Genomic DNA, 26,106 nt, shown 5'->3' on the forward strand with positions numbered 1-26,106 from the left:
TCTACCAGTTCGCATGTACCCTGCACATGAGGGGGCAGCTAGAGATGGAGCGTGAGTGGTCAGCAGCATTAGCAAAATGGCCTTCATCCGGCCTGAAGTGTCCCAAGAGGTGAGATTTCAGTATGATAAGTAGAGTTTGCCTTTGAGACAACCATTAGGCTGGTGTATTGGCTTTACAATCCTATTCCCCTCTGGTGCCAGCCAAAAACAGGAAGGAGAAAGAAGCAGGAGTGCCAATTTAGCTACTCCAGAATTCAAGGGCTGAATCCTTGGTTGCCCTTCAAAGCTAAGTTCTAGTTGGGCACTAACGCAGCTGAGACTGACTCAGACCAGTGCAGCCCTGCTTTTGATGGATGCCAGAGCTGATCAGTACAAGCAGAAAGTCTGGCTTCAGGGCTCCTTATTGCTGCCTGCACACTTGTTGCTGAGCTTTCCCCATATGGTTGTCAGTACCAGCTCTGGGATGTTGGAGATTCTCAAGCCAGGAAGCAGGGGGGAGGGGGTCCATACCATGTCACCAGAAATTTTATATGCTCTATGAAAGGGGAGAAGAGTGCCTCAAGGTGAAATGCTGCTAGGCTCAGACCCCAGCCTTGCTGTAGAAGAACTTCGCAATTAGGCATTCCCAGAACACTCGTGCATAATTGCGCTGTGCTTCTAGGCTGCATCTGTAGTACACCAGAGCCACCTGCAGAAAACACATTCCTCAGCTGTTGTGATGAACAGAAGACTGAAAGAGTGAGGACAAGTGGAGAAAGGTGGGGCAGCTGCCAGGAGCTCACACAAATTTCTTCCACTACTGTGACAGTCTCTAGCCAACTGAAGGGTAGTTGGCTAGAGACAGGAAAGTTAACTTAAGGGTAGTTTGGCTGCTAAATAGCCAATCAGATAGGTGTTCTGTTGTGTTGCTATTACTGCACCTAGCCAAAAAAAAAAAAAACCAAGCTAAGCAGTGCTGTTTGCAAGATCAACTGTATACATGTGCCAGGGGGACAGATTTGGCAGTCAGGTGCACCTGCTTCAGAAGTGACCCTTTGTTCTGGGGTTACTGGTTGGGTCTATTCCCTATGTACACCTCTGCTGCAAGAACCTTTTCATGACATGTATAAATGTATAGCATGAACTGGTAATATATTAGCATGATCCAGGGCCAAATTCACCCTCACTCCCACCCCCGCATTGATCAGAGGAGGCAACAATCACAAACATGTAATACCCCCCTTCTTTTATAAATGCATTCCAAGACCATCTGAAAAATGCTTCAGCCAAGATGTTTCCGAACCAAAAACAAATGCATCTATTCTATCATATAGCTATGCAGCACCCAGTTGTAACTATTTATATACATATGGATAAAAGATGTGAATTTATTATATACAGCAAATTATGTCCCAAGATTCACACCATTTGCAAGACATGTCCTGGAAGTTCAGATGAGTCACCCTCAGTGCAGACTCACTCCGTTCAAGAAGAAGCAGAAATGGGGATATGGGGTGGGTGAGAAACTAGTCAGAAATGGGGATATGGGGTGTTGGAGAAACTAGTCAGTTATCCATTTCATTGCTGCTCAGCCTACTTTGTGAGTTAGACTGTCCACTCTCATCCCCAGGCAGATGGAACAGCCACCCAGAACAGGATGCCATCTTTTCCAGAGGAGGGGGGGGGGGAAACCCATTTGCAATTTTTTTTTCAAAATAGCCCAAATATCACAGGGAGCAATACACAGTAGGCACACTATGAGAAGAATTTGATAAGCAGAGAGGAATTTATTCCTGGAAGAAGGCAATATTTTTGTACAACAAACCTTGGCAAGATATGGGAGGCATACTGTGCCGCCAAGGCATCTTGGTCCCTGCTAGCCGTGGAAGAGATTGCAGGTAATCCTCCAGTACTAGGTGAGAGGACGGAAGGCTCAAGAGTAAAGTATATGTCATGTGTACATCGCCCCATGAAGGTACTCCAGTCGGTGTGCCTGCTGCTCCCTCCGCATCTGTTGCACAACAACAAAAGTTTCAGGTTTTCAAGGAATAAGCTTTCATGAGTCATACGCTTATTTTGCCAGATACAAATATAATTCTATTTTTTCTGTTTGTATCTGACAAAGTACAAACCGAAAAAAATAGAATTATATTTGTATCTGACCAAGTAAGCGGTGACTCACAAAATCCTGTTGGGTCTTCAAGGTGCTGCTGGATTCAAATTCTCTACAAACACAAAGGGGGACAAACATGGCTCATCAACCCTTCCACTCCCCAAATCTCAGCACTTTAGATGACAGCTCGCATTTGGCACAATTCAGTTGCTTGAGAGGAGCACTAACTCCTAAAATTTTATTCCTGAGGTCAACAGAAAAGGGCTTCATTTTCACACAGGAATTTAGCAAAAAAAAAAAAATACAGGAAGTGTCAGAGGTGTTGTTTCAACTTTACCAGCCACCCCTGAAGTTTCTCTGCTGCCACACTTGACTTGACCAGAACTGACAAGAGTACTCGGACATAGCTGAACCATATTTCAGCTTCCCCTACATTTACCTTCAGTTCTTCAAAGCTTTTTACAGCTCCTTCACAATCCTCTTTCTAGGGTGTTGTTATGACATCATCTTGCCCACATTTAATATTTATTCTATGCTCATGAATGCTTCTGAATGCCTAGCAGAATATTCAGTAAGAATAGGCAGAGGTAGGTCAGTAACTGCAGAACTCCATTGCCTTGGACCATCTTGCTGGGTTTACAAGAGATAACATTTCACAACTCACAATGCTACTCACTCACTTTCTTATAATATGTATTTACAAGAAACCTGGTGCATATCTGGATACCATAAAGGCATTGTTAAGGAGGTGGCTAGACTGGCCCCAAATGCGTAGCTGCATCTTGTTGCTTCTGTCACCTTGACTCTCTTGTTCTTACCATCAAAATGTTGAAGGTACTTGTAAGAAAAGACCTATTTGTAGTTCCCTTATGGCACTGTGGATTATGATGATTGTACATTTAAGCTCCACCCCAAGAAATAAGGTGAGCTTGTAAGGTAGGCGAGTATTATTAATAGAGGAGAGGCTGAGAGAGAATGGCTTGTCTCTGACTGCCTCTCTCTCTAGTTCATGGCGAAGGTGAACTTTGAACCAAGCACTCCCAAATTTATAACCTGTCACTCACCTTGTCCTGTTTGAATTCCTCGTATGTCTCATCATCGGTAGGCAATTCATAGCGACAGAGGGGGCAGGAGTTGGTCTGGACAAGAAAGGAAGACTTAGCACCCTTGTCTCAAGAAATGTCACCCCCCCCCCAAATGTTAAGTAAGGACATCTAACAGTGCTGGTTCCCACCTTTCCAAGCCAGGGAAGGATACAGTCTGTGTGAAAGAAGTGCTCACAGGGCATCTTCCTGACCACCTCATCCTCCTCAAATTCAAGCAGGCACACCGGACACTTCAGCCCTGGGAAAATGCAGAAGAGAGACAGGTGGGAAGAGGGAAACAATGACCTCAGCAGGGGTATGTTCTCAGTATAATAGAGAATAGCTACGACTTCTCAAAATCTGCTCCAAAATCTAAACTGGGTCCCATGACCCCAACCCCTTATGCAGACCTATGCAAATCATACTTGAATATATTATCAGTTATGCATATGTACACTGAATGTTTGTCCCCCACCCCCAAATATAAAGCATGAATTTGTGTGGTGGGATTTGGTGGCATGAAGCCAGGGTGGGTATAGAGAAAGTCAAGTCAGGAGAGAGAGAATTGCCATCCCCTAGAAACTAAAGCCTTTTATAGAACCACCAGACATCTTTAAATGTATCTGTAAATCCATGAGGGACAGGAACTTGAACTTTGACTCTTGGAAGCTCCTACCCTGGAAATCTAGTTGGTCTTTAAGGTGCTACTGGACCTGAATCTTGTTCTTTTAGTGCAGATCAACATGGCTTCCCACCAGAAACTAACTCTTCCATGAAGTCCAATTATCCGGCCCAGCCAGTCACTCTGCCTATGGTAGCTTACAGGATGAGGGGGAAACAACGTGTGGCTCCTTAGGGGACAGGCAGGATAAAACTGTAACACATACATTCGGCCTCTCTTTTTCTCTCTCTCAAGGGCCACCTGCTCTCTGCCTTGGGATCTTCCAAGGCCCTGTTCCATGTAGTGCCACCCAACCGGAGGAGGTGGCTCCCACATAGGGCCCTGCATCTCTTCCTCTTAGAAGTTTGGGGCTAGGAAAAACCACGCGTATTTGTGTGTCACGGCAGAAAATAGCGAGGAAGCCGGAACTCTTCCGTCCCCCGGCCTCGAACTCGAGAGTGAGAGAGAGAGGCGGCCCCCTCTCCTCTCAGGTTCACACCGCCTTGTTTTCCGCTCGGAATTTCCTCGGGGTGGGTTTTACTCGCTTCTGGGAAGGCGGAGGAGGGGCTGCTCTGGCGAACGCACAGAATGAGGGGCCGGGCAAGGATGCGACGACGCGGCTTACCTGCACCTGCCTGCAGCGCCGTCACTCGCAGCGCAGGGAGGCTCTGGACGACACGCCTGGAAGCCGGGGGAGGCAGCCGGTGGGCCCAGTCGCCGCCCTCCAGGGAGCCCAGATCGAACTCCAGGCCGTGGAAGAGAGACCTGCGCGAGAGCCAGAGTCAAGAGCCCGGAGGAGGAAGCGGGCGCTCGGGCCAGCAGAGCTCCTCACGCCCCGCGGAAGGGCCTTCCATCCCGCACCCCCGGACGCCCAGCGAACTCCACGGGCGGAGTCTCCCAGCCCACCTAGCCAGCTCCAGCAGCGCTCGGCGGTGCAGCGTCTCCGGGGGGCCCGAGCCCGGCTCGCAGTCGTGCTCGTCGAAATAGGAAGCCATGACGCGATCCCGCCTCCAAGCGCGACTCAGCTCGTTTCCATCCGGACCCAACGTCCGCCTCGACGGTTGGCCCGGGAGTGTTGGAGGACGGCGCGCCGGAGCCAATCACTGCGGACTGCGAGGCGCTCCGAGTCCAGATTAGTCCCCCAGCCCTTGACTCAGCCTTGGAACGGACGGGCTGCTTTCGTTTCTTGGAAGTCGCTCCCTGTTCTGTGCGCCTTAATCCTGTTGCAGTAAACTGGAGCTGACGAGCCAGCTACTCCGAAGGCGTGATGCGTTTGACTCAATCAGCCTTTACTATCCATACGACCCAGTTCGGGGCGTGACTGCTGGGAAATTAATCTCTGCATGTGACGGACCTTTCTCCCATGTAAGCCTGCATAAAATTGCAACCTTAAAGGGCCGATCATACACAACTCCTTTTTTATATATGTCATTTGTATCCCACCTTTCTCCCCAACGGGGACTCAAAACAGCTTACATCATTTTTCTCTCCTCCATTGTATCCTCAAAACATCCCTGTGAGGTAGGTCAGGTTGAGAGAGTGTGACTGGCCCAAGGTCACCTGGTGAGCTTCCATGGCAGTGCAGGGATTTGAACCTGGGTCTCCCACATCCTAGTCTGACACTCTTAACCTCTGCACCATATTGGATCTCTTGCATAAAAGTAAACCTCCATTAGCCCCTGAACTCGGATTTGGAAGACCCAAATTTGAATTCTCACTCTGCCATGGGGGCATGCTGAGTGATCTTGGATGATCTCAGCCTAACCTACCTCACAGAGTTGTTGTGAGGATAAAATAGAAAAGGGGAGAATGATATTGTAAACCAGTTTGGGTCTCCAGTAGGGATAAAAGTGGAATATAAACATTTAAATGTATTTATTCACAAAAGTTATAACTTGCCTTTCTGTCCCACTCAGAGCCACCAAGGCAGCTGATTAAAAAAAACAATAAAAACTTGTCTTAAAAATCATTAAAATGAAACATGAACGTATCTTTAGAACAATGAAAACCAAAGTTAAGACACACATCCAAAACATTTTTTAAAAAATTAAAACATAGGGTATGAAGGAGGTATCACTAAGGGAAATCCCCAACAACAAAGACATCTTCACCCAGTGAAAGAAGACAGAGGCAGACAGACAGGTCTCCCTAGAGTTTTGATGCCAAAGAACCAACCATGAAGGCCCTCCCCGGGTGTCACCTGCCTAATCTCAGAAGGCAGGGGTTCCTAAAACAGGGCCTTGTGTCAGTTCATAAGAGAACAGGCAATCCTTCAGGTATGTTGGTCCCAAACCATAAATGACTTCAACACCAGCAGCACCTTGAATTGTGTCCAGAAATAGATTGGGAGCCAGTGTAGATGGATCAAGACTGGAGCAATATGGTCCTTACAACTCACTCCAGCCAACATCCTGGCAACAGCGTTGTGCATCAGTTGAGGTTTCCAAACACTTTTCAAGGACACCCCAAGCAGAATGCATTGCAGTAATCTAATCCAGCTGTAGCCAGGGCATGGATAAATTCAAGCAGCATTTCATTCTCCTGGCCAGTTACCAGACCAGGATGTAATGTCAGAAAAGGGGAGAGGCGTCCAGTATTTTTGTTAGCATTTCCCATTTTTCTGTGGTATGAAGTTGCATTTTCTAAAAAGAAAATAAGATCCCCTGAGGTGGGGCTTATTTCTCCATCATCATGTAGGGTCGGCCATAAGGCTGCACTGGATTGGGCTGCGTGGATTTTTAAAGGCTGAATGAGACACCAAGTCCTCATGAACAAAATCACATCTTTGGAGCTTGGTTGAGAGACATCCCTTTCTGGGAGGATTCATAAAGCTTCTTGGTAAGCACAGTAACAAACCATGTCATCATGAGAAGATCCCTTCTAAGGCATATCTGTAAGGAGACTGGCCAGGAACAGGCAGGTGGGTGTTAGTCATACAGATGCTCAGTCAGAGATCTGCTGCTGGAGCCTGCTCAGTCCAAGCCTCTGTGCTGCTCACACACGAATAAGTTTCTGTCCTTCACATGGCCCTCCAATTAGATGCTGTGCAAGGGTGCATGCTTATCTGAATCTGGGAGAGGGGAGGGCTGCCTTCAACCCACATGGAAGCTACAGTCATAGCTGTGCCTGCAGCACTGGGAGAGAAGTTTTCTGAGTCATAAAGTCAAGTGACCTACATCATCATCTCCCCCCACCCCCCAATAGGACTGCCTCAGGAACCTGTTTTCATTGCTGCCCTTATTTTACACTTTACAGCTTTACTTCAATTTGAACATGGTCACAGGCATTGCTTTCTCATGAGTGCATCACCAGAGCAGCCACTGAATCCTTCTGTTCCTAAGCAAATGACTCCAAGGTTTCTTAAAAAAAAAAAAGAATATACATAACAAATATTTTGTTAGTTTTTATTCTCTACCCTCTGAATGCTCTTCAAAAATTGTTGTTAGTTAGCCCACCTTTCTCACTGAGTCTCAGGGTGGCTTTCAAAACATGAAAAACAATTCAAACAGCAAAGCTCTCTAATGAGCAAAAACAGGGCATTACAGCTAGGACCGAAGAATGGGAAAAACAATGCAAGCAAAAACAAATTGTCTAAGGCAACAAAGCTGTCTAAGGCTTGACATCCTGTAGTGGAGAGTTACAAAGGTTGTCTCGAAGACACTGCATTGCAGTCAAAAGGGGGAATGAGATGTACAACTACCACAGCAATATATTCCAATATTATCATTTATCGATGGAGTTGCCAACCTCCAGATAGGGCTTGGAGATATTCTGGAATTACAACTAATCTGTACATGACAGAGATCAGTTCCCCTGGAGGAAATTGCAGCTTTGGAGGGTGGACTATTAAATAAATAAATGAAAACATTTTATACCACCTTTCCACCCAAATAGGGTCCCCCAAGACAGGCATCATATGGCATTATGCCCCACTGAGGGCTCCCCAAACACCACCCTCCCCAGTCTCCAAGAATCTCCCAACCCAGAGTTGGCAACCCCACTTATAGATGCAGCCTCCTGAGTAGATCCATTATATCTTTGTTCTGATCCCTTTATAAAAATGCCCTCTTGAATATTTCTGTTCTGCGCATTCTATAAAATGATAGAAGCATGGGGGGCTTTCCTGATAATCTCAGGAAGGCTATTCCATAATGTGGGAGCCACAACAGAGAATGCCCATGAATGGGCAGCTGCCAATCTTATCTGTTTGCAAGGTGGAACCTTCAAAAGGCTTTGCTCAGATGAACACTATCCAGAAACAGGAGGGGGGGAAACGCAATCAGTATGGCTTAGCTTTGTCCTTAGAACAGAAAATCCCAGAGCCAAAGTTTTGCTAGTAGAAACATGCACATCCATTGCTCCAAATGAGAAACCATTAGCAAAATCTGCCAGCCTGCATTCCCTCCAGTTGTTAAGTCATCTTGCAACCTGATGAAGCTGCCAGTCCACTTTTTGAGAATCAGGTCCAATTTAAACATGATGCTGGTGGGACAGAAAAACTTGCCTCTGTGACACTGCGCATAAAACAAAAACCCAGTGGCACTTTAAAGATTGTTTATTTCAGTGTCTCATTAAAACTGGGCTTTCAGCTGCTAAGTATGCAATGTTAGCATGCCTGACTACCATCACCTAGGCAGGCTATGCGCTCATGTGCTAGCTTTGCAGTGGTCCAGTTTGAACAAGATGCTGGGTGCCTGCAGTGGAACAAAGGCAGTTTCTTGCCCGTCAGCACCATGTTTGAATCAGTCCTTACAGTCCTAAACGTACTGCCAGGCTTTTTATTCTCCTTGCTCTTGTCTTCTCTTGACAGGCACCCCCACTTGACTTCTTATCACTTCCCAGTGAATGTAGCAGTCTGTCTCTTTTATTGAACTTGCCATAAAAGACAGCTCTTGAAACAGTACAGGAAGAATTATCTGTTAAATAAGTACACGCTTGAATAGCATATAAGTTAAAAGGTAAAGTGGTATTAAAAATGCAAAGCAGGCATCTAAATAAGACTTCCACCAACGTCTAAAAATGTGAGAGATTTTTTAGCTATTAGATGACTTGGTTTTATGTAATTTGGATTTATGTAACTGAACAATGTTACTAGCAAACATCTGAAACTGTCCAGCCACAAGTCCACAAGGAGCAGTATTGTATGGCAGTGGATTATGTTTTTGGCTGTGTCAATATCAGGGTGTTCTATTGTAATCCTTCTATTTTTTTATTACCTCTGTGTAGCACATGCTTTGGGAGCATTGTGCATTGCACCCCATTAATAAAAACATAAAACTTCTTCCCCCACAATATGTGGGCAATAGTGATCCATGGTTTTTAAATTATACAGATTTGTGCATAGGAAGACATAGAGCTGTTTTATACAGTTCTAAATATTCAGGGGTGAGCAAGATCAGAAAGAGGAGGGGAAATGTATCTGTATGAGAACACTAAATGGGCAGCCATGTGGAAACAAAAAAAGCTGAAAAATGATATTCTGTTAATGAAAATAGCAGGATATTTGGATGCATACATTTTAGAAAGAAAAAAATCCTGGTAAAACATTGGCTAAGTCAGAAGAAAGTATTAATTTTGTTCAAATTACTTTTGATAGCAAGACACAACAGCAAAATTGATTCCTATGTGAGAGCAAGGTGTCAGTTTTCACATTCAAAAAAATTCCACAAACAACTAAAACAAAGTTTGAAGGGTGGTGCACACAAGCTCTATATGACATCCAGCAAAGAAATCCTATGAAATGTAGGCATCGTTCCTGCTACAGCATAACTTACTAACTTCAAGATCACCTGAAAATTTCTCAAGATCACTGAAAACACAGTTTATGGCTTAATCACGTGATTGAGAAGCAGCATACATGTTCCCAATTGCAGAGACATATCTATAGTGGTAATGTGCTTAAGAATTTAAAAACTGGGGCTGGCTCAAGACATTTAGTGCCTAAAATCTAAATGGCATCTCCCCTCCTGTTAATTAACATGGTTACACAATCCCAGGCTAAGCTTTCCTGTACAAGCCCCACCAATATGAATGGAACTTGCACAGGACCATTATTTGCCTCCTGTGGTTCAAACCTGTCTATCATGTAGTCCGTCACTCTTAATGGCACCCAAACTCAGCTGCCAAAAGCAATTCTTTCTCATTTTCCCTTAATAAAAAGCAGATAATCTGCACACTAAATCCTGCAGCAGTTTTCAGGAGTGGAAGATGGCAGGGATATGTCTTCCTGTCTCCTTGAACCTGAATGCAGAAATGCAAGGGCATGTCTTACTTTTTTGATCAACATGTGGCACCAGATTGCAAACATACAATGTTGCACCATTTAGGGCTGAGCATAGATATCTTTCAGCCGAAGCCACATGGCCTGCGCATGGACACTGAATGCTACAAGAGTTGCAGCTCTTGCTCCCCTACATTATGCTGCTGCCGTGGTGGCAGCAAATCTTGTGACAGGAGCACTAGACAGCAGCTAAGTCTCGCTCAAGCCCCAAGTAGCATCAACACACTGAGTCAAGGGAGAGTCTGGCGGAGAAGATTCTCAGGTTGTCTTAATTCCCACTCAGTCCCCACCAGTGCTGGCTTTTGCTGCAGCCTCCTGGTTGCCAGAAGTGGGGAAGCTGAGTGCGAGAACTATTGCCAGGATGATCAGCAGGACAGCCCCAGCAACCACGACCACCAAGATGATCTTGCATTTCCTGTTCTTCCAGCGCTGCTGCCTGGCTATGGTCTTTGTGGTCTTGCTGAAGGCAGAACTCTAGAGGGAAACAGCAATGGGATACATAACCATTAGAATTTGTATTCTGCAGCCCCGGGCTCCCAGCGGACTCCCAGCCATGCTCGGCAAAGCTCCCAAAAACTCCCAGACGATTCACCTTTCATCTTCAACAGGAAGTCAAGCAGACTGCCTTTCCCCCCAACTTCAACATTGCAATGCACGAAGTGGGTTTTGTGAGCACTCCAGCATCCTGAGCATTCTCTCTGACCTTTTTGAAAAGGAAGTTCTCACTGTGAAATATTGGAAATGTGTAGGTGACTGTTGGGGCTTTGTGGCTATGTTGCAAAAATAGCAAGGTTCATGACCTGGTGATTTGCCCAATGATTACGCCAAGACTTGGAGAACTTTGAAGAGGAAAAGATTTTATTCCAGAAATAAAGGGTTTCAAGCCAGGAAAAAAACACTGGTCCCACCCTAAAATGGCGGGGAGGATCTTTTATACCCCTTGCTTTGTTCTGAGACAAAACCCACCTCCTTGCTGAGACAAAAAGCCCATCCTCTTTTCTCAGCTCAGAGGGCCAAGCAACAAGTGACGAATGACACTTGAACGGCAAGTGAACAGACTCACGTGTATCCCTCCCTGTTCAAGTGTCTCCGTTCAAGTGTCATTCGTCACTTGTAGCTTGGCTCTCTGTGGAACTTTCCCATATTATCTACCTGGTTTCAACTAGTAGTTGTTTACTGCTTCTGGTCTTGCTGTCCAAGCATTTCTCTGTACAATTACACTCAAGGCCAGGCAAAAGCTGCTTTGTATTTCAAACTAGCAAGAAATAATGGCTGTGCTTTTGCTCACAGCTGCAAGGCTATGAAAGTGTATGGCGAAGTGTATGGTGGCCCTTGGGCACAACAGTCAGCTTCCTGGACCCAAGCCTATAGTGGCTGAGATACCAGGGAATGTGAAAGGGGGACTTGAGGGGGAATTCACAGAGTGGAGAACCCCTCCTATGGCCACTAATTGTCCCCTGCCCTCCCTGAGGCTGTTTAATCACCAGCCAGGCTTGCTTTTGTTTTTGGAGGCTACCTGTAGAAAATAAAAATTAAAATGACTGGGGTGGGGATAGGGGTGAGTACAGGAGAACCCCTTACTCTCAGCTATTGATTCTCTCCATCTCACATTAACTTTTCAAGAGGGAAATGGATTGGGGAACTCACTTGTTATGCCTTGTTTAGCCTTGACGATCTCAACTTTCACTTTTCAAAAAAGAAGCGGAAAAATGCATCTAGAGCTTATGGCTGCAAAAAGGTGCTTGAAACCGTGCAGGTGATTCCTACTGAAATCTCTAAAAAGAGAAGGGTGGCTGAAAGTTTTTGCCAACAGTGAGGTTGTGGGACTGCAGTGCCTTCCCCTCCCAACTGGCAAAACCAGAATACATTTTGTAAGAAGAGGTTCAAGACTGCTTTCTTTGTGACTTTTCCAAGAGGATGCAAAGCTTCTCCAAAAGACCTACAGCTGTTGAACTGGCATGGTTTTTACTGAGTACTGTTTATGAAAGTGTCATTTTAAATGGTGCTCTATTGTTACTGTTCATTATATTCATTTAAATATATAATTTTTGTCAGGAGCCTTTTAAAGCCTGGAAGGGAGGGAGATAAGATGGATGGAAGGAAGAAATGTTACACAAATATCCTCAATTTTTCTAAGTTATACATGTTACAAAATTCAACTTTCTTAGTACAGAACCTGGATTGCCTGGAACAGAATTTTAATTTTTTTAAGCCCTAGCAGCACCTGATGAAATCTCAGAAGTAGTAGTGTGTGAGAGAGAGAGAGCGCGCATGGTAAACAGGCAATACTGTGTGTGTTTGTATAACTATTCCCCTAATTAGCAGATGACTAGATTATGCTACCATGATCAAATATATGCATCCTTTGTGAAGACTGCAGAATTCTGGCTTGCTCGGAGCAGCATTTAGCTCCTGCTCTCCTCAAAGCAACTGGCTAGCAATCCTGCTACCTCACCACTTCCTATTTCAGACTCAGTAAGGAAGGTGAACACCCACAATGCTTTGTGCCTCTCAGGCTGTGGCTTTCTGGGACAGAAAACAGAAACTATTTGAAAGGAAAGTCCATGCACTCCTGCTTTCTCCAGGGCTGTAGGTGAGAATTATCTCTCCATACCTCAGCCACGCTGATAGAATTCAGTTTTGGAAGGCGGCTGTGTACCAGCCACTGCCTACCCACCCGCTTTCCATCCTCATACCTGGTTTCGAAGTTCATCTGCCCTTTCATCCAGGTCGTGCAGTTTGCCCTCACGATCCAGCACCTTGTTATAGTTTTCTAGCATGATCTCAGTCACTTCCTCGGTCTCCTTCTGGCATTGCTCTAAATGGTTTTCCGGCTGCCGAAAGGAGAGAAAGAGGCTGGTCAGAGCAGTGGGAATTCAGTCTCTAGTGCCACTTGAGGACAGAATGTTCGTGCAAAAACACAATGGCCCAGAGATGGTTGTTATCATGCACTCTTTGGCCAGTTATGCAGTAATGAGGTAGGGTAGCTCTGGGTCACTGGTTTGCTGCACTTTGCTGTGGACTGCTTTGTGGAACAAGGAATCTGTTTGGCTGTGAGCAGGAACAGACAGCGTGTCCTTTGAGAGTATGTACAGCATACAAGGATGCTGTGTGGAGATGTGTGCACTGTATTCTGTACAGGCGTAGGCTTGGGACACTGACTCTGTATGTTTGCAACAGAAACAGACTATGCATGGCACTGATTGGCTGCAACCCGTGCTGTCACAACACTAGCTCTCCTCCTTCCCTGGAGCAGTTTTTCAACAATTTAGAATCATGTTTGCATTTTTAACTTAGGGGACAAGTGTTTTACTGAATAAATATATATGCAGCTCTTTCTAACTTTTAAATAAAAGGCAGACAAAGGAGAGAAGCAGTATGGACAAAGGGATCCACATTCAAATTGTGGATAAGTTCATCAAGTTGCATTGTGAAAGCAGCAATGTGTGGGAATTAATGTGCTATGCTATGACACCCTGTTTGTACACAGCCTAACATGGAAGTGGAAAGCTGCCTGTCATTTTTGATAAAAACAGACACAATTGTTTTCATTGTGGGGGCAAACAACCTGAAAATGTGTGTGAAGTCTTAGAAACCAGAAAGGGTTTAAAAGCAGCCTTCAGGAGCTGCAGAATTCAGATTCAATGGGCATAATCCTAAATAGGTCTGCTCAGAAATGTGTCCCAATGGGGCAATTCCCAGGAAACTGTTTTTTTAGGATGGCAGCCATAACCACTCCCAGACCCTTCATTAAAACATAGGGAATGCTTAATGAGCATTTTGTTTCTTCAAGAACAGAGCTCATTATAAACAATTCAAGGTTTTTAAACTTAAAAATTAAATGTTTTTATTCAGCTTACATGTTTCTGATGCTAACAATTCATAGAGAATTAATGTACACAGATAATCTGTGGCTTGATGACAGATGCTAGAAATGATTATGAGGAAATGACTGTTTTCCCATTAATTTCTTTGTTCCCTCCTGGAAACTTGGCAACTCCGCTTAGTCCCATTTAACTATAACCTGGTGCTTAAGAGCTTCTTGACAGGCTAATTTATATGAAAAAAACTTCCTTGAAGGTAGGAAGTATAAAAGCTATCCTAGTAGCAGTCGTCTCAGGCTGATGCTGTGAAAGGCAACATGATTCAGAAGAAAGGGAAGTTGGCCTGGCATGATCCTTCCTATCCTGCTGTGATTCAAAGATCCCATAGGAATAGCCATTCCATGAAGGGAAAACAGGATTCAACTCAAATCCCAATCCATCAGCCAAATTGCCTGCTTCCTGCTTCTGAATTGGTGGACCACTGATGAACCTCATCAGAAAGCCAAGCCCCAAACAGCAGGAAGTACAAGACCTGGGTCGTTTTAAATGCCACCTTTTCTCAGAAGGTGTTTGGCAGCCTTGGTCTGTGTTCTCAGGCTAAGCAAGCACTGGGGACACTTCCAAGAAAGCCAAGAAGAGGAACAATACAGTTGGGCTCAGAAAAGAGATTCTCCCTTTGAAGCCATGGGATCTGGAATCTTTTACATTCCAGAAGAAGAGTAAAGATTTGTAGGATGCAAATGTGCAAGAAGTAGGGTACTGACCCAGGAATGAATGCTGCACATGATGGCCTGGAGTACATCACTGCCAGTAACTGAAAGGGTAGTTCATGCTGCTTCTCCTCACCATCCTCTACGACTGAATAATAATAATTTGATTTATATACCGCTCTTCAGGACAACTTAACACCCGCTCAGAGCAGTTTACAAAGTGTGTTATTATTATCCCCTCAACAATCACCCTGTGAGGTGGGTGGGGCTGAGAGAGCTCTGAGAGAGCTGTGGCTGACCAAAGGTCACCCAGCTGGCTTCAAGCGGAAAAGTGAGGAATCAAACCCAGTTCTCCAGATTAGAGTCCTACCACTCCGTCTTACCAATACACCAAACTGGCTGAGATGGCCCTTGCAGAAAAACCCCAGTGTTCAGTGAAGCTTCTGCCACAAACCTTAGCTCCCCTTCCCAAATTCATGTAACTGAGATGAACACACACGCCCCAGTTTCCACTCACTTGCACTTCCCTCCCCTAGTCCTTGTTTCAAATTTGACGTTATAAGCTCCTTGAGGCTACTTGAACTCTGTAAAGTGCCATGCACATTGTTTACAACAAAATAGCAAGCAAGCAAGCATGCTTGGGAGGACAAATGTTGCACCCAGAATAAGATTCTGTATTTGTGAGATAAGCAAATGGGCATTTCAAATAAATTCCATAAAGATAGTTGTGGGTCTGGGATGGATGAACTATCTACTCGTTACATCTTTATTGAATATAATAAGTAGAAGTGTTGTGTGTGTGGAGGGGTGCTCATTAGTATCAATTGTCACATTATTCAGGGGGTTTCTGCCCAGATCATAGAGCCGTGTCGTAAGAAGTAACTCAGAGAGATGCATTGGTAGGGAAAGGGAATATTCGCTACTCTGTTGGGTATTGTCTTCTGATATAGATACGCGTCTTCTAGGGAGTTTCCACGTTGCAAATTAGTTGCCATTAGTTATGCTTTGTTTCAGAAAGATTTCATCTCTATGCTCAGCTTTATGCTTTTTTCAAATCTTCTGCTACTGTACCCTATTGTATCTCTTTCACTGAATGTCTTAACTGTTGTTCATTTGCTCAGTTAATATCCTAGCTGTTGATTATATTGTATTTTCACTCAGATTGTGTAATCTGCCTTGGATCTCAGTGAAAAAGATGAACTTGTCATTACGACAACAACAGCTTTGGATATTAGGTCTGGAGCAGCTACCAACTGGCACCAGAAGGAACTGTCCCATCAGAACCACCAGCCCAAGAAACTGTTCTGTCTGCCACCACCGGTTGACAGGGATCATTGAAGGATGGGTTTTCAGGTAGCTCTATATTGACTTGGTCTCACGGGAAATCTTTCGTTTTGAAGGAATCAGACATTGAAGACTCTCAGCAGGTCTGGCAGGAGAACACTCCTCAGCCCATATGTTACCTGACACTTTCAGCCAGCCTTGTGCTATTGATATTGTATGCAGTTGTTGACTGGTGTGTTCCATGCCACAACAAAGCCCTAAGGTCTAGGCTGTGTTATAAGATCACTACCAACTTATGACAACTCCTCACGAGATTTTCAAGGCAAGAGACATTCAGAGGTGGTTTGCCATTGCCTGCCTCCGTGTAGCAACCTTTGACTTCCACAGTGGTCTCCCATCTAAGTACGGACCAGGGCCGACCCTGCTTAGCTTCTAAGATCTGACAAGATCGGGCTAACTTGGGCCATCCAGGGAGGGGCTAAGCTCTAGGTTACCACAATGTATTAAGAAACAAAATTACAATTTTCTCCTATGAAACAAGTACCTCACCCCAACACTCACCATTTTTGGATACAGATCTGATTCTTGTTGTGAGGAAAACACAGAAAAGTGGGCATGGAAAGGATCTTCCTCTCAGCACAATGCCCCAGTTGCATTACTTCTATTTGTCATTAATTTTAGTCAACGGACAAAGATGGCACAAAACCCCAGACTCATGCCATTCAGCGGAACATGCTTCTCACAAGGCCTGCTTAGTCCAACATCAAGAGACCGCATCATCTCAACCAAGAGATGATGGTCTTTGGTAGATACTGCCCAGAAGCACAGAAGTTGCTGAGTGCTACCCCCTTTTCTTCTTTCTTGTCTTTCACCAGTCCTTTGCATACAGTTTCCAGCAGTGGCCAGAAGGGTTGGTGACCGAAACCGAGCAGCTTCTTCCTCCACTTACTGCGAACAGAGTTCTCCTTTGGAGACTCAGAAAGAGAGGGGGAGCCTCAGCTGCCAATCATTCGTGCCGCTGCCGGGGAATCTCAACCTGATCGGTATGAGAAATCTTTTGGGTGGGAGGACTGATTACTTTTTGGATTGGATCCTGTTTTAAACCAACCTCTTTCTGTCCCCCACTCGCCAATTTTCCTGTTGTGCTCATTCGCTTATAAAGTGGCCCTGTGTATTAACACTCCCACGTACCTCACGAAATAAGCTTATGTTGGAACGGAAGCTTATGCTGGAGTAAATTTTGTGCCACTGAACTCCTGTTTTGTTCTTCTGCTTGTGACTAACATGGCTACCCATCTCGAAGTATCCTCTTGGTTTGGGATGAATCATGTAACACGTTCTATGGATGGACTGGTTCCCATCTGCTTGACAGAACTTCTTTCCCTTTATACCCTCCATCCTGTTGGGGAAGATCTGCTCTGTTTCCCCTTCTTTTGCTCCACTGAGATCAGCAAAATATGGACTATATGCTGTTGAGTGTTCATTATTGTTGTTGTGCTGTATGTTTGATATTCTTTTAACATTATTTCATTATGGTTATGTTTTGCCCCAGATATATTAAAAGCTGTTCAGCATTTTTATCTACTGATTCCTTTATTATATGAATGCTGTAAGTCACTTTTCGTGCATTACAGAGAATGCACTTACATATGTTATAAATCAATTTCCACAAATCCTTGCAGAGCAGGATTGTTTCTAAACATTTCCCATTTGGCAGTGTTGGGTCGCCCATCAGAGATCACCTGATGGATGATCTCCTCCGGATGGTCCAAGACCTTGCTTGCCAGCAGGAGAGAAAAGTCACCAGGAGAATTTATCCCAACGTGCCTGGAACTAACTAGTGATTCAAGTGTTGGGTTTCCTGTGGGGAGGCTGGACTGACCTGCAACCAGAAGGAGATGTTTATTCCAGATACCCAAGCTCCTATTGTTTGTTTTATGTGAGGTGATTAAAAAAACATTTTACATGACAAATGGGTCAAGAAGCTCATAAAAAAAATGTTTTTAACAGTCTCAATACAAAATAGAACAAAACAAACATGGTACAGTTTCTTGTGTGCTTTCTTGGGGTTTTTCATTAACTAAAAATAAGAGATTCACTTATTTCTAGTTCTCCCACAGATCTAAAAATTCCTTTCTTACAACAGGAAACTACCAAGGCACTAAATCTCAAAAGGACCCCTTCCAAACAAACATAATCAACCATGCATCTCTTTGTCCTGTAGCTGAGTAGAGTTTTGCATTGCAGCTACTTACAAAAGGATTTCTAATTCTCTACACACATTCCCAGAAAGATAAAACAAAAGTTCCAGTCAAATTCTCTGAGTAGTAAGTTCTTCTGTTACTGCTCCTGATTTGGTTCCCAGGTCAATTCAACTCACATCTTGCTCCAAACTATCAATATAAGTCCAGCCATATGTCTTTCTCTAGGAGTGTATTCAGCACTCAAGCTGGTCCATAAGCCCTCTTTTTGCTCATCGTCACTATAAAGCAGACATCAAAATGAGGCAAATAGATTCCCCACCCCCACCCCATAACCCCACAGGCATCTGGATGCCTCCCATTTGGAGTGGGCTGCCACTAGAGCACATCAGCTGTAGGAATCTGATCCCACTCCAGAGAGATCTGTAAAGGATTTTTTCTCACTTGTGACTCCAGGCTGTGGCTGATTTCCTCCAGACACCCACACTTACAACTCTTCTTCCTGCACAATTCCTTCCCCCATGGTTGCACAGGTCTACAACAGTGCAATCCTGTGCAGGATGACTTTGCACAGGATTGCACTGTAAACAAGCTCTCTTTTCATGGTTGACTGCTGCAACTTGTTCTGCTCCAAGGCACTCCGTTTGTGCCTGGGCTGCATTTTTCTCAGCTTCAGCTCCTGCAGATTCCCCCCCGCCCCCTCCACCAAGAGCTCTCCCAGTGATGGGGCCATTCCCCCAGTCGATCACTGCTTGTGGCCTCCTGGAGAGACGAAACCTCTGCCAAACTCCACCTGTGCTCTACATGTACATAGTCAATCCCATCACCTGCTCATCCATCCCCAGATCCCTTCAGCCACACCTAACTACAGCTTCTGGACCAGAAGCCCCTTTAGTAGCTGGGCAAGCGAGGATCTTGCCTTCTAGTGAGGAGGCTCCAGGCACTTCACCAGGGACTGTGAAGCTTCTCATTGTAGCAGCAGCAATTTTCTTTATAACAGGAGTGTGCTGCTGCTCACTCCCTTCTGCCTCATTTTCACTAGTGCAGTTTCTCTCCAAGGAAATGCAATCCCATCCTTACACCAGTGTCATGTGGTCCCCCCACTTCCCCAAGCAGCGAGAAGTTCCAGCATCAGCACTGATGTGGGTTGGCTGCCTTTGGGTGAGAAGAGACTGGGGTCTTGGAGCAGGTTTGTAGTGCTTGTTCTCTGTACAAGTAGAACACAGGTGGAGGCAAAGGGCCTAATGAGGACATACTATGTTTTCCTTGCTACCTTTCCAGGTCTGCACACTCAGATGTACATTGCAAGTTCTGTGCTTGGAAATTAATTCCCAGGCACGTACAAGCCCGATTCAGAGCACAGCCATAGGGGGTTGAGAGTGCTTAGGCCTCCCCTCCTTGCTTTCCCCCCTGGAAATGGCCCCAGAGAACCTCCATTTACCTGTTAGGGAAACTTACATGTTCTAATGGACTACAGGTAAGTTTCTCCAATGTGGCAAATACCCTCCCTGGCTGAGGTCAGGAAAAGAAAGGGGTTGGTAGGCATAAGCCCCCTCTCCCATGCACTGTGGTTCCATGTGAGTTAAATCCGTGCATGCACAGGAATAAATTTCCGGCACAGAATTCACAACACGTGTCTGATTGAACAGATCCAGGGAGGTCATAAGAAAAACATAATGTGTAGCTAATATTCAAAACCTGCAATTTCTTTGCACACTCATGCACAACTGCCCCACACTGCCCTCACCAGAGAGGAGCCATTTTCTCCAAGCCCTTAAGGGGTCAATAGCACCCACTGAGGACATGCAGTCAGCAAAATCAACAGCTGCTTGTACATGCACATTCTCTGTAGTGCCCCTCCTTATGGAACAACCTGCCTGAAGAGATCAGGAAAGCCGCCCCTCCTCCGGGCTTTCTGCAAACTGTGCAAAACCAAATTATTTAGGAGGAACTTCTTACACAGATAATAGGGTTGCACTCTAAGGAAATGGTTCAGAGTATACTACTGTGTACTGGATAGTTCCATGTTTTTAATATGTCTTATCTATGTCGTGTCAATCTGCTTATACCTTGTTGCACCATTTTTTTCAGTTCTGTAGTGGACTTTTGTTTGTTTTCAAACTTCTCTTATCGTTACCTTATTGTATTGTTTATTGAATGTCCCAGTCAATTACTGTATTGACTTATACTGTGTAATCCGCTTTGAGTCTCAGTGAGAAAGGTAGGCTATAAAATAACATAAATATAAATAATAAATAAAAATAACATTTTGCATTAAGCCTTGCCTTCTCCTTCTTACCCTGATAAATCTTATGTCTTTTCCAGCTTTTAGTTACAGTCATTTGGTTTGTGTATTGTCCCCCTTGATAATTTTTAATTTCTCACCTAATTTAAGATGGCTGTTTGTTTTCCTACTGCTGCTTTAATTGGGTTTGGGCTTTTGGGGGTGCTTTTAAAAGTTTAGGGCATGGCTGAATGTAGGGTTAATTAATTTGTTTTTAGCTTTATTACACAGTGAACCACATTGTGCACCTCATTGCTCAGTTGATAAATGCCTGAAATATAAAACAAACCAAGCCATGACCCAGTCTCAATTGTCACAGAGCCAGCTCACAAAACGATGAATAAAGAGTCAGAGTAGTAAGCTTGAGCCAGGCGATCCAACATGACAGAGTCAGACCAGCACATACAAGTCTCAAGATCAAAGTCATTTGCTCACTTTAAATCCCACCCCCCACCCTGCAACAAGCAGACTAGCCAGCAACCCATTCCAGGGCAGAGAAGAGAAATAAGAGGCCAGGAAGGGGACGGGCTCCCTTGGCAGAGCCCATGCTTTGCTTGCAAGAAGTCCTGGGTTCAGTCTCCAGTGACAAGGATATCAGAGAAGCAGAACAACTCTGCCTAAGGCCTTAGAGAGGGGCTGGCAGCCAGAGAAGATGCATGCAGAAGGCAGCTTCATAGGTACATGCAGATAACATCCTTCCACCCCTGTACTCACGTGACACCACCAGCAGTCAAAGTTGGCAAATACTGCTGGATAGGGTGGTTAGAGTGTTGAACGTGGATCCCAGAAACCCAGGTTCAAATCCCCACTCTGCCATGGAGGCTCACTGGATGACCCTGGGCCAACCACTCACACTCAGCCTAACCTACCTCACAGGGCTGATGTGAAGGTAAAATGGAGGCAGATCAGCATATGACGCTCTGAGTTCTTTGGAGAAAGGCTGGGTAAAATGGACTAAATAAATAAGCAATGAACCAGCCCGTTGTCTTTATGGAACTCAGCTTGGAAGAGGAAGGAGGGACTTGCCCCCTCTCCAGGCAGTCAACATCCATTCCTGTGGGATCCCTGGGTAGCTTTAGGCGACCCACCCTCTCTCAGTCTGAGATCCCCATCTGCAGTATTTTTTCATACCCCCACTTTTCTCCCCAATAGAGACCCAAGGTAACTTACAACATTGTTCTTCTCTTCTCCAAGTTATTCTCACAACAGCCCTGCGAGGTAGGTTGAGCTGAGTATGAGTGAATGACCTAAGATCACCCAGAAAGCTTTTATGACAGAGGGGGAATTGATCCTGGTCCTCCTAGATTCTAACATTAGTCTCCTCAATACCCTTTATTTGGACTAGCCAAAAGACATATAACAAAGTGCAAGCTTTTGAGTTTACTAGAACCCTTCATCAGGCTGGATGTTATAAATGTATTTTTTAAGTTTAAAAAGAGAATGGAAAATTTCTCAGGATGTGATAGTGAGTCTTGGTCATGCTGTTTCAAAGTTGGCTTCAAATTACACACAGCTCTTTAGGGCAAAGGGCAATCAAACAAACTCCATAGACACTGACAAATTCCAGCGTCTGTCTCTAGTTACTCTCTAAACTCTAACCACTACACCACACTGGGCCCCAATATAATCATACCAACGTATTGTATAGGTGGTTATAGAATTGCTTGATGAAGATGTATACAAAGTGCTATGCGTACTAAAATGTATATGGTTGTGGATGAATATATACAAAAAATCCACATCTCTTCATCTGCCCCATTAACAAACAACTAGCTCGTATCAATTTTACACCGGGAAACTTGTAAAGAGATTAACAGTGCAACATTAAACAGAGTTAAACCCTTCTAAACCATTGACTTCAGTGGACTTACAAGAATGTAGCTCTGATCAGGATTGCATTGCAATCCCAAGAACACTTTCTGCAGAGTAAGCCCCATTGAAGAAAATGGGACTTCCAAATAGAACCTGTTGAAGATTGCACCGTTAGAGAACAGGCTGTGAGCTTTTCAGTAGCAGAGGAGCCTGCCCCAAAGGTTTTTACTCAACGATTCGGCTGCCACAAGACTTCTGTTTTATTTCTGTTGCCGTAGAATGTGTAGAGAATTTGTAGAAGAGGAAACTAAAACCCACATCCTTCTTACAAGGCAACACAATATTGTTCTGCAAGTGAATATGCAAATGCTTGCATTGATGTGTCCACAGAGATGTACACCTGGCTCTCAAAGCCAGATCATCTTGTAAAAGTCACCCAAAGTAAGTATTGCCCTTGGGTAACAGTGATTGTCCACAAAATTCAACTCCCATGAACTCACAACTCAGTTGACCTCACTCCCCATCTACAATCTGTAGACGACACTGGCCTACCATTCAGGGTTGTTGTAAGCCAGTGGTTCTCAATTTTTCTTTTTTAAGCAGGACCCACACCTAAACTTACTGTACCTTTTGGTGGCTCCACTTGCAAAGAAACACTATGTTACTTCCCCTCTTATCGACATAACATGCAGTGAACATTGAACAAATTTGTACTTTATTTTTCATTTCTAGTATTTATAAAAATATAGCATTTCTGAGCAATAAGCTCATTTTATACGTGATGTAGAGGCAAACCCGCAGTTGCCATTGACTCTCCCAGCTCTTCCTCACTCCTGACCTCATAACCCACCTGCAAGGGAGTAGTGAGCCACAGTTTGAGAACCGCTGTTACAGGAACTACTGAAACAACATATAAAATCCAAAGGAATCTTGTGGCACTTTACAGACTGACTGATCGTGGTGGAGGTTTCTGTGGATTACAGTGCACTTTGTCAGATCCATGGAAAGAACTTTAGCAGGCAAAACGTTCGGTCCTAACCAATCTATCTTTTGTTTTTCCCCGCAACAGTCGACCCAACTCCAGCTCTGGAATTTGAGACCATGTGGCTGAAGGACTTTGAGCTCTTAAAAGTCACTCTGAAGTATTATGGGAAGAAGCTGTGGAGGTCCCGGGTTAAATCTCCTGGTTTGAAGAATTGCAAGAGGAGGATCTCAGTAGGTGACCAGGGAGAATGGCTGCCAGTCAAAATAAACCATCTGGAGCTAGAGGAGTCTGGTCCCAAGCCAGATCGCATTCTTGCTGTGGCCAGAGGGACATGGTGAGAACAGGCGCTGCAACGCTGATGGGGTGATGGTGGTGAGTTGTAGGAGGGTTCCAAAGGGACCCCCACCCCCTGGAGCCCACAATAATAATAATGGTGGTGGTGGTGGTGCTTATATACTGCTCTTCTAGACATATTAGTGCCTCACCCAGAGTGGTGAACAAAGTCTGAGTTATTATTATCCCCACAACACAGCCAGGGAACTGGGGCTGAGAGGAGTGACTCACCCAAGGCCACCTGCTGAGCTCATGGCAGTAGGGGGATTTGAACCAGTAAAGTGCCGATTTACAACCCAACCACTTATCCACTATGCTACTTCAGTAGATACACATTAGGCAGAGAATTTGTAGAATTTGTTACTTAGGCATTAGGAATTTGTTACTTGTTACTTGGGTAAACACATGTTTACCCAAAGAGAGCTCAGTGTTGTTAACAATCCCATGGATCTACCTGAGGAGGGGTAGAACTGGGTACCCTACTCCCTCCCTCGCAGTTGACACCAGTAGTATCTGCCTGGCAGAGAGAAGGCTGACATGGTTATCCCGCCCCTGCCCTAGCATGGGACAGCAAAGATAACCCGTCCCCTGCCGAACTGAAAGAAAACAGGCTCTCTGCAGGGAGGCGGGCAAGGGCTCCGAAGAGGTCAAAGACGCCGAAGGGCACCCGAACACGAAAGGGCGGGAGAGCCCCACGTTCGCAACTCGACCCAGGGACTCAAAAGCGTCCCATTGAGATTCATCCAGCCCCTAAGCGGGTCTTCGAGCAACAGAAACCCGTCGGGGTGGGGGGGATCACCGGCGCACAAACTCCAGAGCGGCACCCGAGAGACAGGAGCCGCTCAGCTCAGCGCTTGGCCGGTCCAGCTCCACCCTCCCGCTCCGGGCTGCCAGGACGGACCTCGAGGTTGCCTGGCTGTAGGCAAGAAAGGCCAGGCGGCAGCGCGGCCGCCCGGGCCGCCCCCTGGCGGTTGTTCTACCCCTGCTCCCCATCTCGTCGAGGCCGCCCGGGGCAAAGGTGGCGCCCGCTCGGCTTCCCCGCCGCCGCCCGGCCGCCGGTCCCACGCCTACCCTTACCATGGCTAAGGCTATCCGTCGGGCGGTGCAGCGACGCGGCGGAGGCGCCCCGCTTCGGCGGAGGTAAGACGGATCGGAGCCGGCGTGAGGCTCTTCTGGGCTCCCACCAGCACCGTCTTCCTGCTTTCCTCCCCGGCCACCCCAGCCCGGCGAGAGGGAGGCGCCTGAGCGTCCAAGAAAGGCAGCGGGCGGGCCGGGGTCTGCTCTTCTTGGGCGACCTGCTTCCTCTCGAGGCAGACGCTGCCGGGCGAGCTTTCACTTTCCTCCTCCCGCCTGTTTACCCCGGAAAAAGCCTCGGCGGCGCTCGGTGACAACAGTCCCAGGAGCGCTGGGGACAGATCGCTGCCCCGAAGCGTCCCACGCCCCTGCGCGCAGCTGCCCCACCGGGCTGGTTTGCGGAGGGGGGCTGGCCAAGCTGTGAGGGGGCGGGCCAGTGTGGGGCGCGCAGGAGCCCCGGGTTCGAATCCCCACTCGAAGGTCACTGGCACGCAAGTCTGTGCGGAGTTGCTCCAAACGAAGCCCGTTGATTTAAGTTAGTTTAGACTGGGATAACTCTGCATAAGAGCGGGTGTCTCTGATCATGGGCCAATCATTCTCTCTCTCAGGCTTTCTCAGCCTACCTCACAGGGTTGTGGGGAGGATAACCCGTCCACTCTCCATGGCTGCCCTTCCTCCAGGCTTGGAATTTCCTTCCTGACCGCTTGTGTGGCTCCCTGGCTGTAGGCTTCCTCAGATTACTCCTTAACCCCCACCTTGCCCATGAAAGGTTATTCTTACTACATCATCGGTGTATTGCTTTGGAATTGGATATCACATCATGCAGATGACACCCAGCTCTGTGTCTCGCTGTTCAAATCTCCTGGTGATGCAGTAGAGCCCTTAAGCTGCTACCTGACAGTTGCAGTCAAATGGCTGAAAGAAAACAAATTGAAACTGAGGTGCTGCTGGTTGGAAAGGCAGAGATACTGAAGGACGTTGTGCTCTCCGCTTTCAATGGGGTTCAATTGACCCTTACATACTCAGTTAAGAGCCTATGGGTTATCCAGGATTGCTGCTAGAGAAAAAAGTTAATGCAAACTCCAGCTAGCCTGGAAGATGGCCTCAACCTTCGTATAGCAGATTTTGCCATCTGGATCCACACCACTGTAACATCAAGAGTAGACTATTGTAATGCATCTATGTAAGGTCTTCCCTTAAAATCAACTCAAAGTACTCCAAGATGATGCAGAATGCCACAGCCCGATTATTATCAGGATCTAGGCAAAGCATGCATGTTACTCCCATTCTGCAGTCACGCCATTGGCTTCCCAGGGCTCAGTTCAAGGTTTTGGCTATCACATACAAACCTTTCATAGTCTCAGTTCCTCATATCTACAGGACTACCTCTCTTCTTATGCCCCACCATGGCGGAGTCTGAACAGACGCTTTTGCAAGTGCCATCCTGTGCCACTTGGCCACAATCAACCGCTGCCTATACA

At 45.8% G+C, this 26,106-nt stretch overlaps 2 protein-coding genes across 2 annotated transcripts; both read right to left on the minus strand.

Annotated features, from left to right (window-relative positions):
* Nucleotides 1-1,744: 1,744 nt before the first annotated feature.
* On the minus strand, nt 1,745-5,115 carry RNF181 (ring finger protein 181). The gene is made up of 5 exons (XM_054998086.1): nt 4,745-5,115; nt 4,464-4,603; nt 3,327-3,436; nt 3,157-3,231; nt 1,745-1,990 (listed from the first exon to the last, which is right to left on the minus strand). The coding sequence occupies exons 1-5, from the start codon at nt 4,831-4,833 to the stop codon at nt 1,931-1,933; spliced, it is 474 nt and encodes a 157-aa protein (XP_054854061.1). The 5' UTR covers nt 4,834-5,115; the 3' UTR covers nt 1,745-1,930.
* A 2,111-nt stretch (nt 5,116-7,226) lies between these two features.
* Nucleotides 7,227-25,006, minus strand: VAMP5 (vesicle associated membrane protein 5). Its single transcript, XM_054998490.1, has 3 exons — nt 24,629-25,006; nt 12,815-12,952; nt 7,227-10,592 (listed from the first exon to the last, which is right to left on the minus strand). The coding sequence occupies exons 1-3, from the start codon at nt 24,629-24,631 to the stop codon at nt 10,398-10,400; spliced, it is 336 nt and encodes a 111-aa protein (XP_054854465.1). The 5' UTR covers nt 24,632-25,006; the 3' UTR covers nt 7,227-10,397.
* Between the last annotated feature and the right edge of the window lie 1,100 nt (nt 25,007-26,106).

The sequence above is a fragment of the Eublepharis macularius genome, chromosome 14 (assembly GCF_028583425.1).
Source record: "Eublepharis macularius isolate TG4126 chromosome 14, MPM_Emac_v1.0, whole genome shotgun sequence".
In the NCBI taxonomy this organism is placed as follows: domain Eukaryota; kingdom Metazoa; phylum Chordata; class Lepidosauria; order Squamata; family Eublepharidae; genus Eublepharis; species Eublepharis macularius.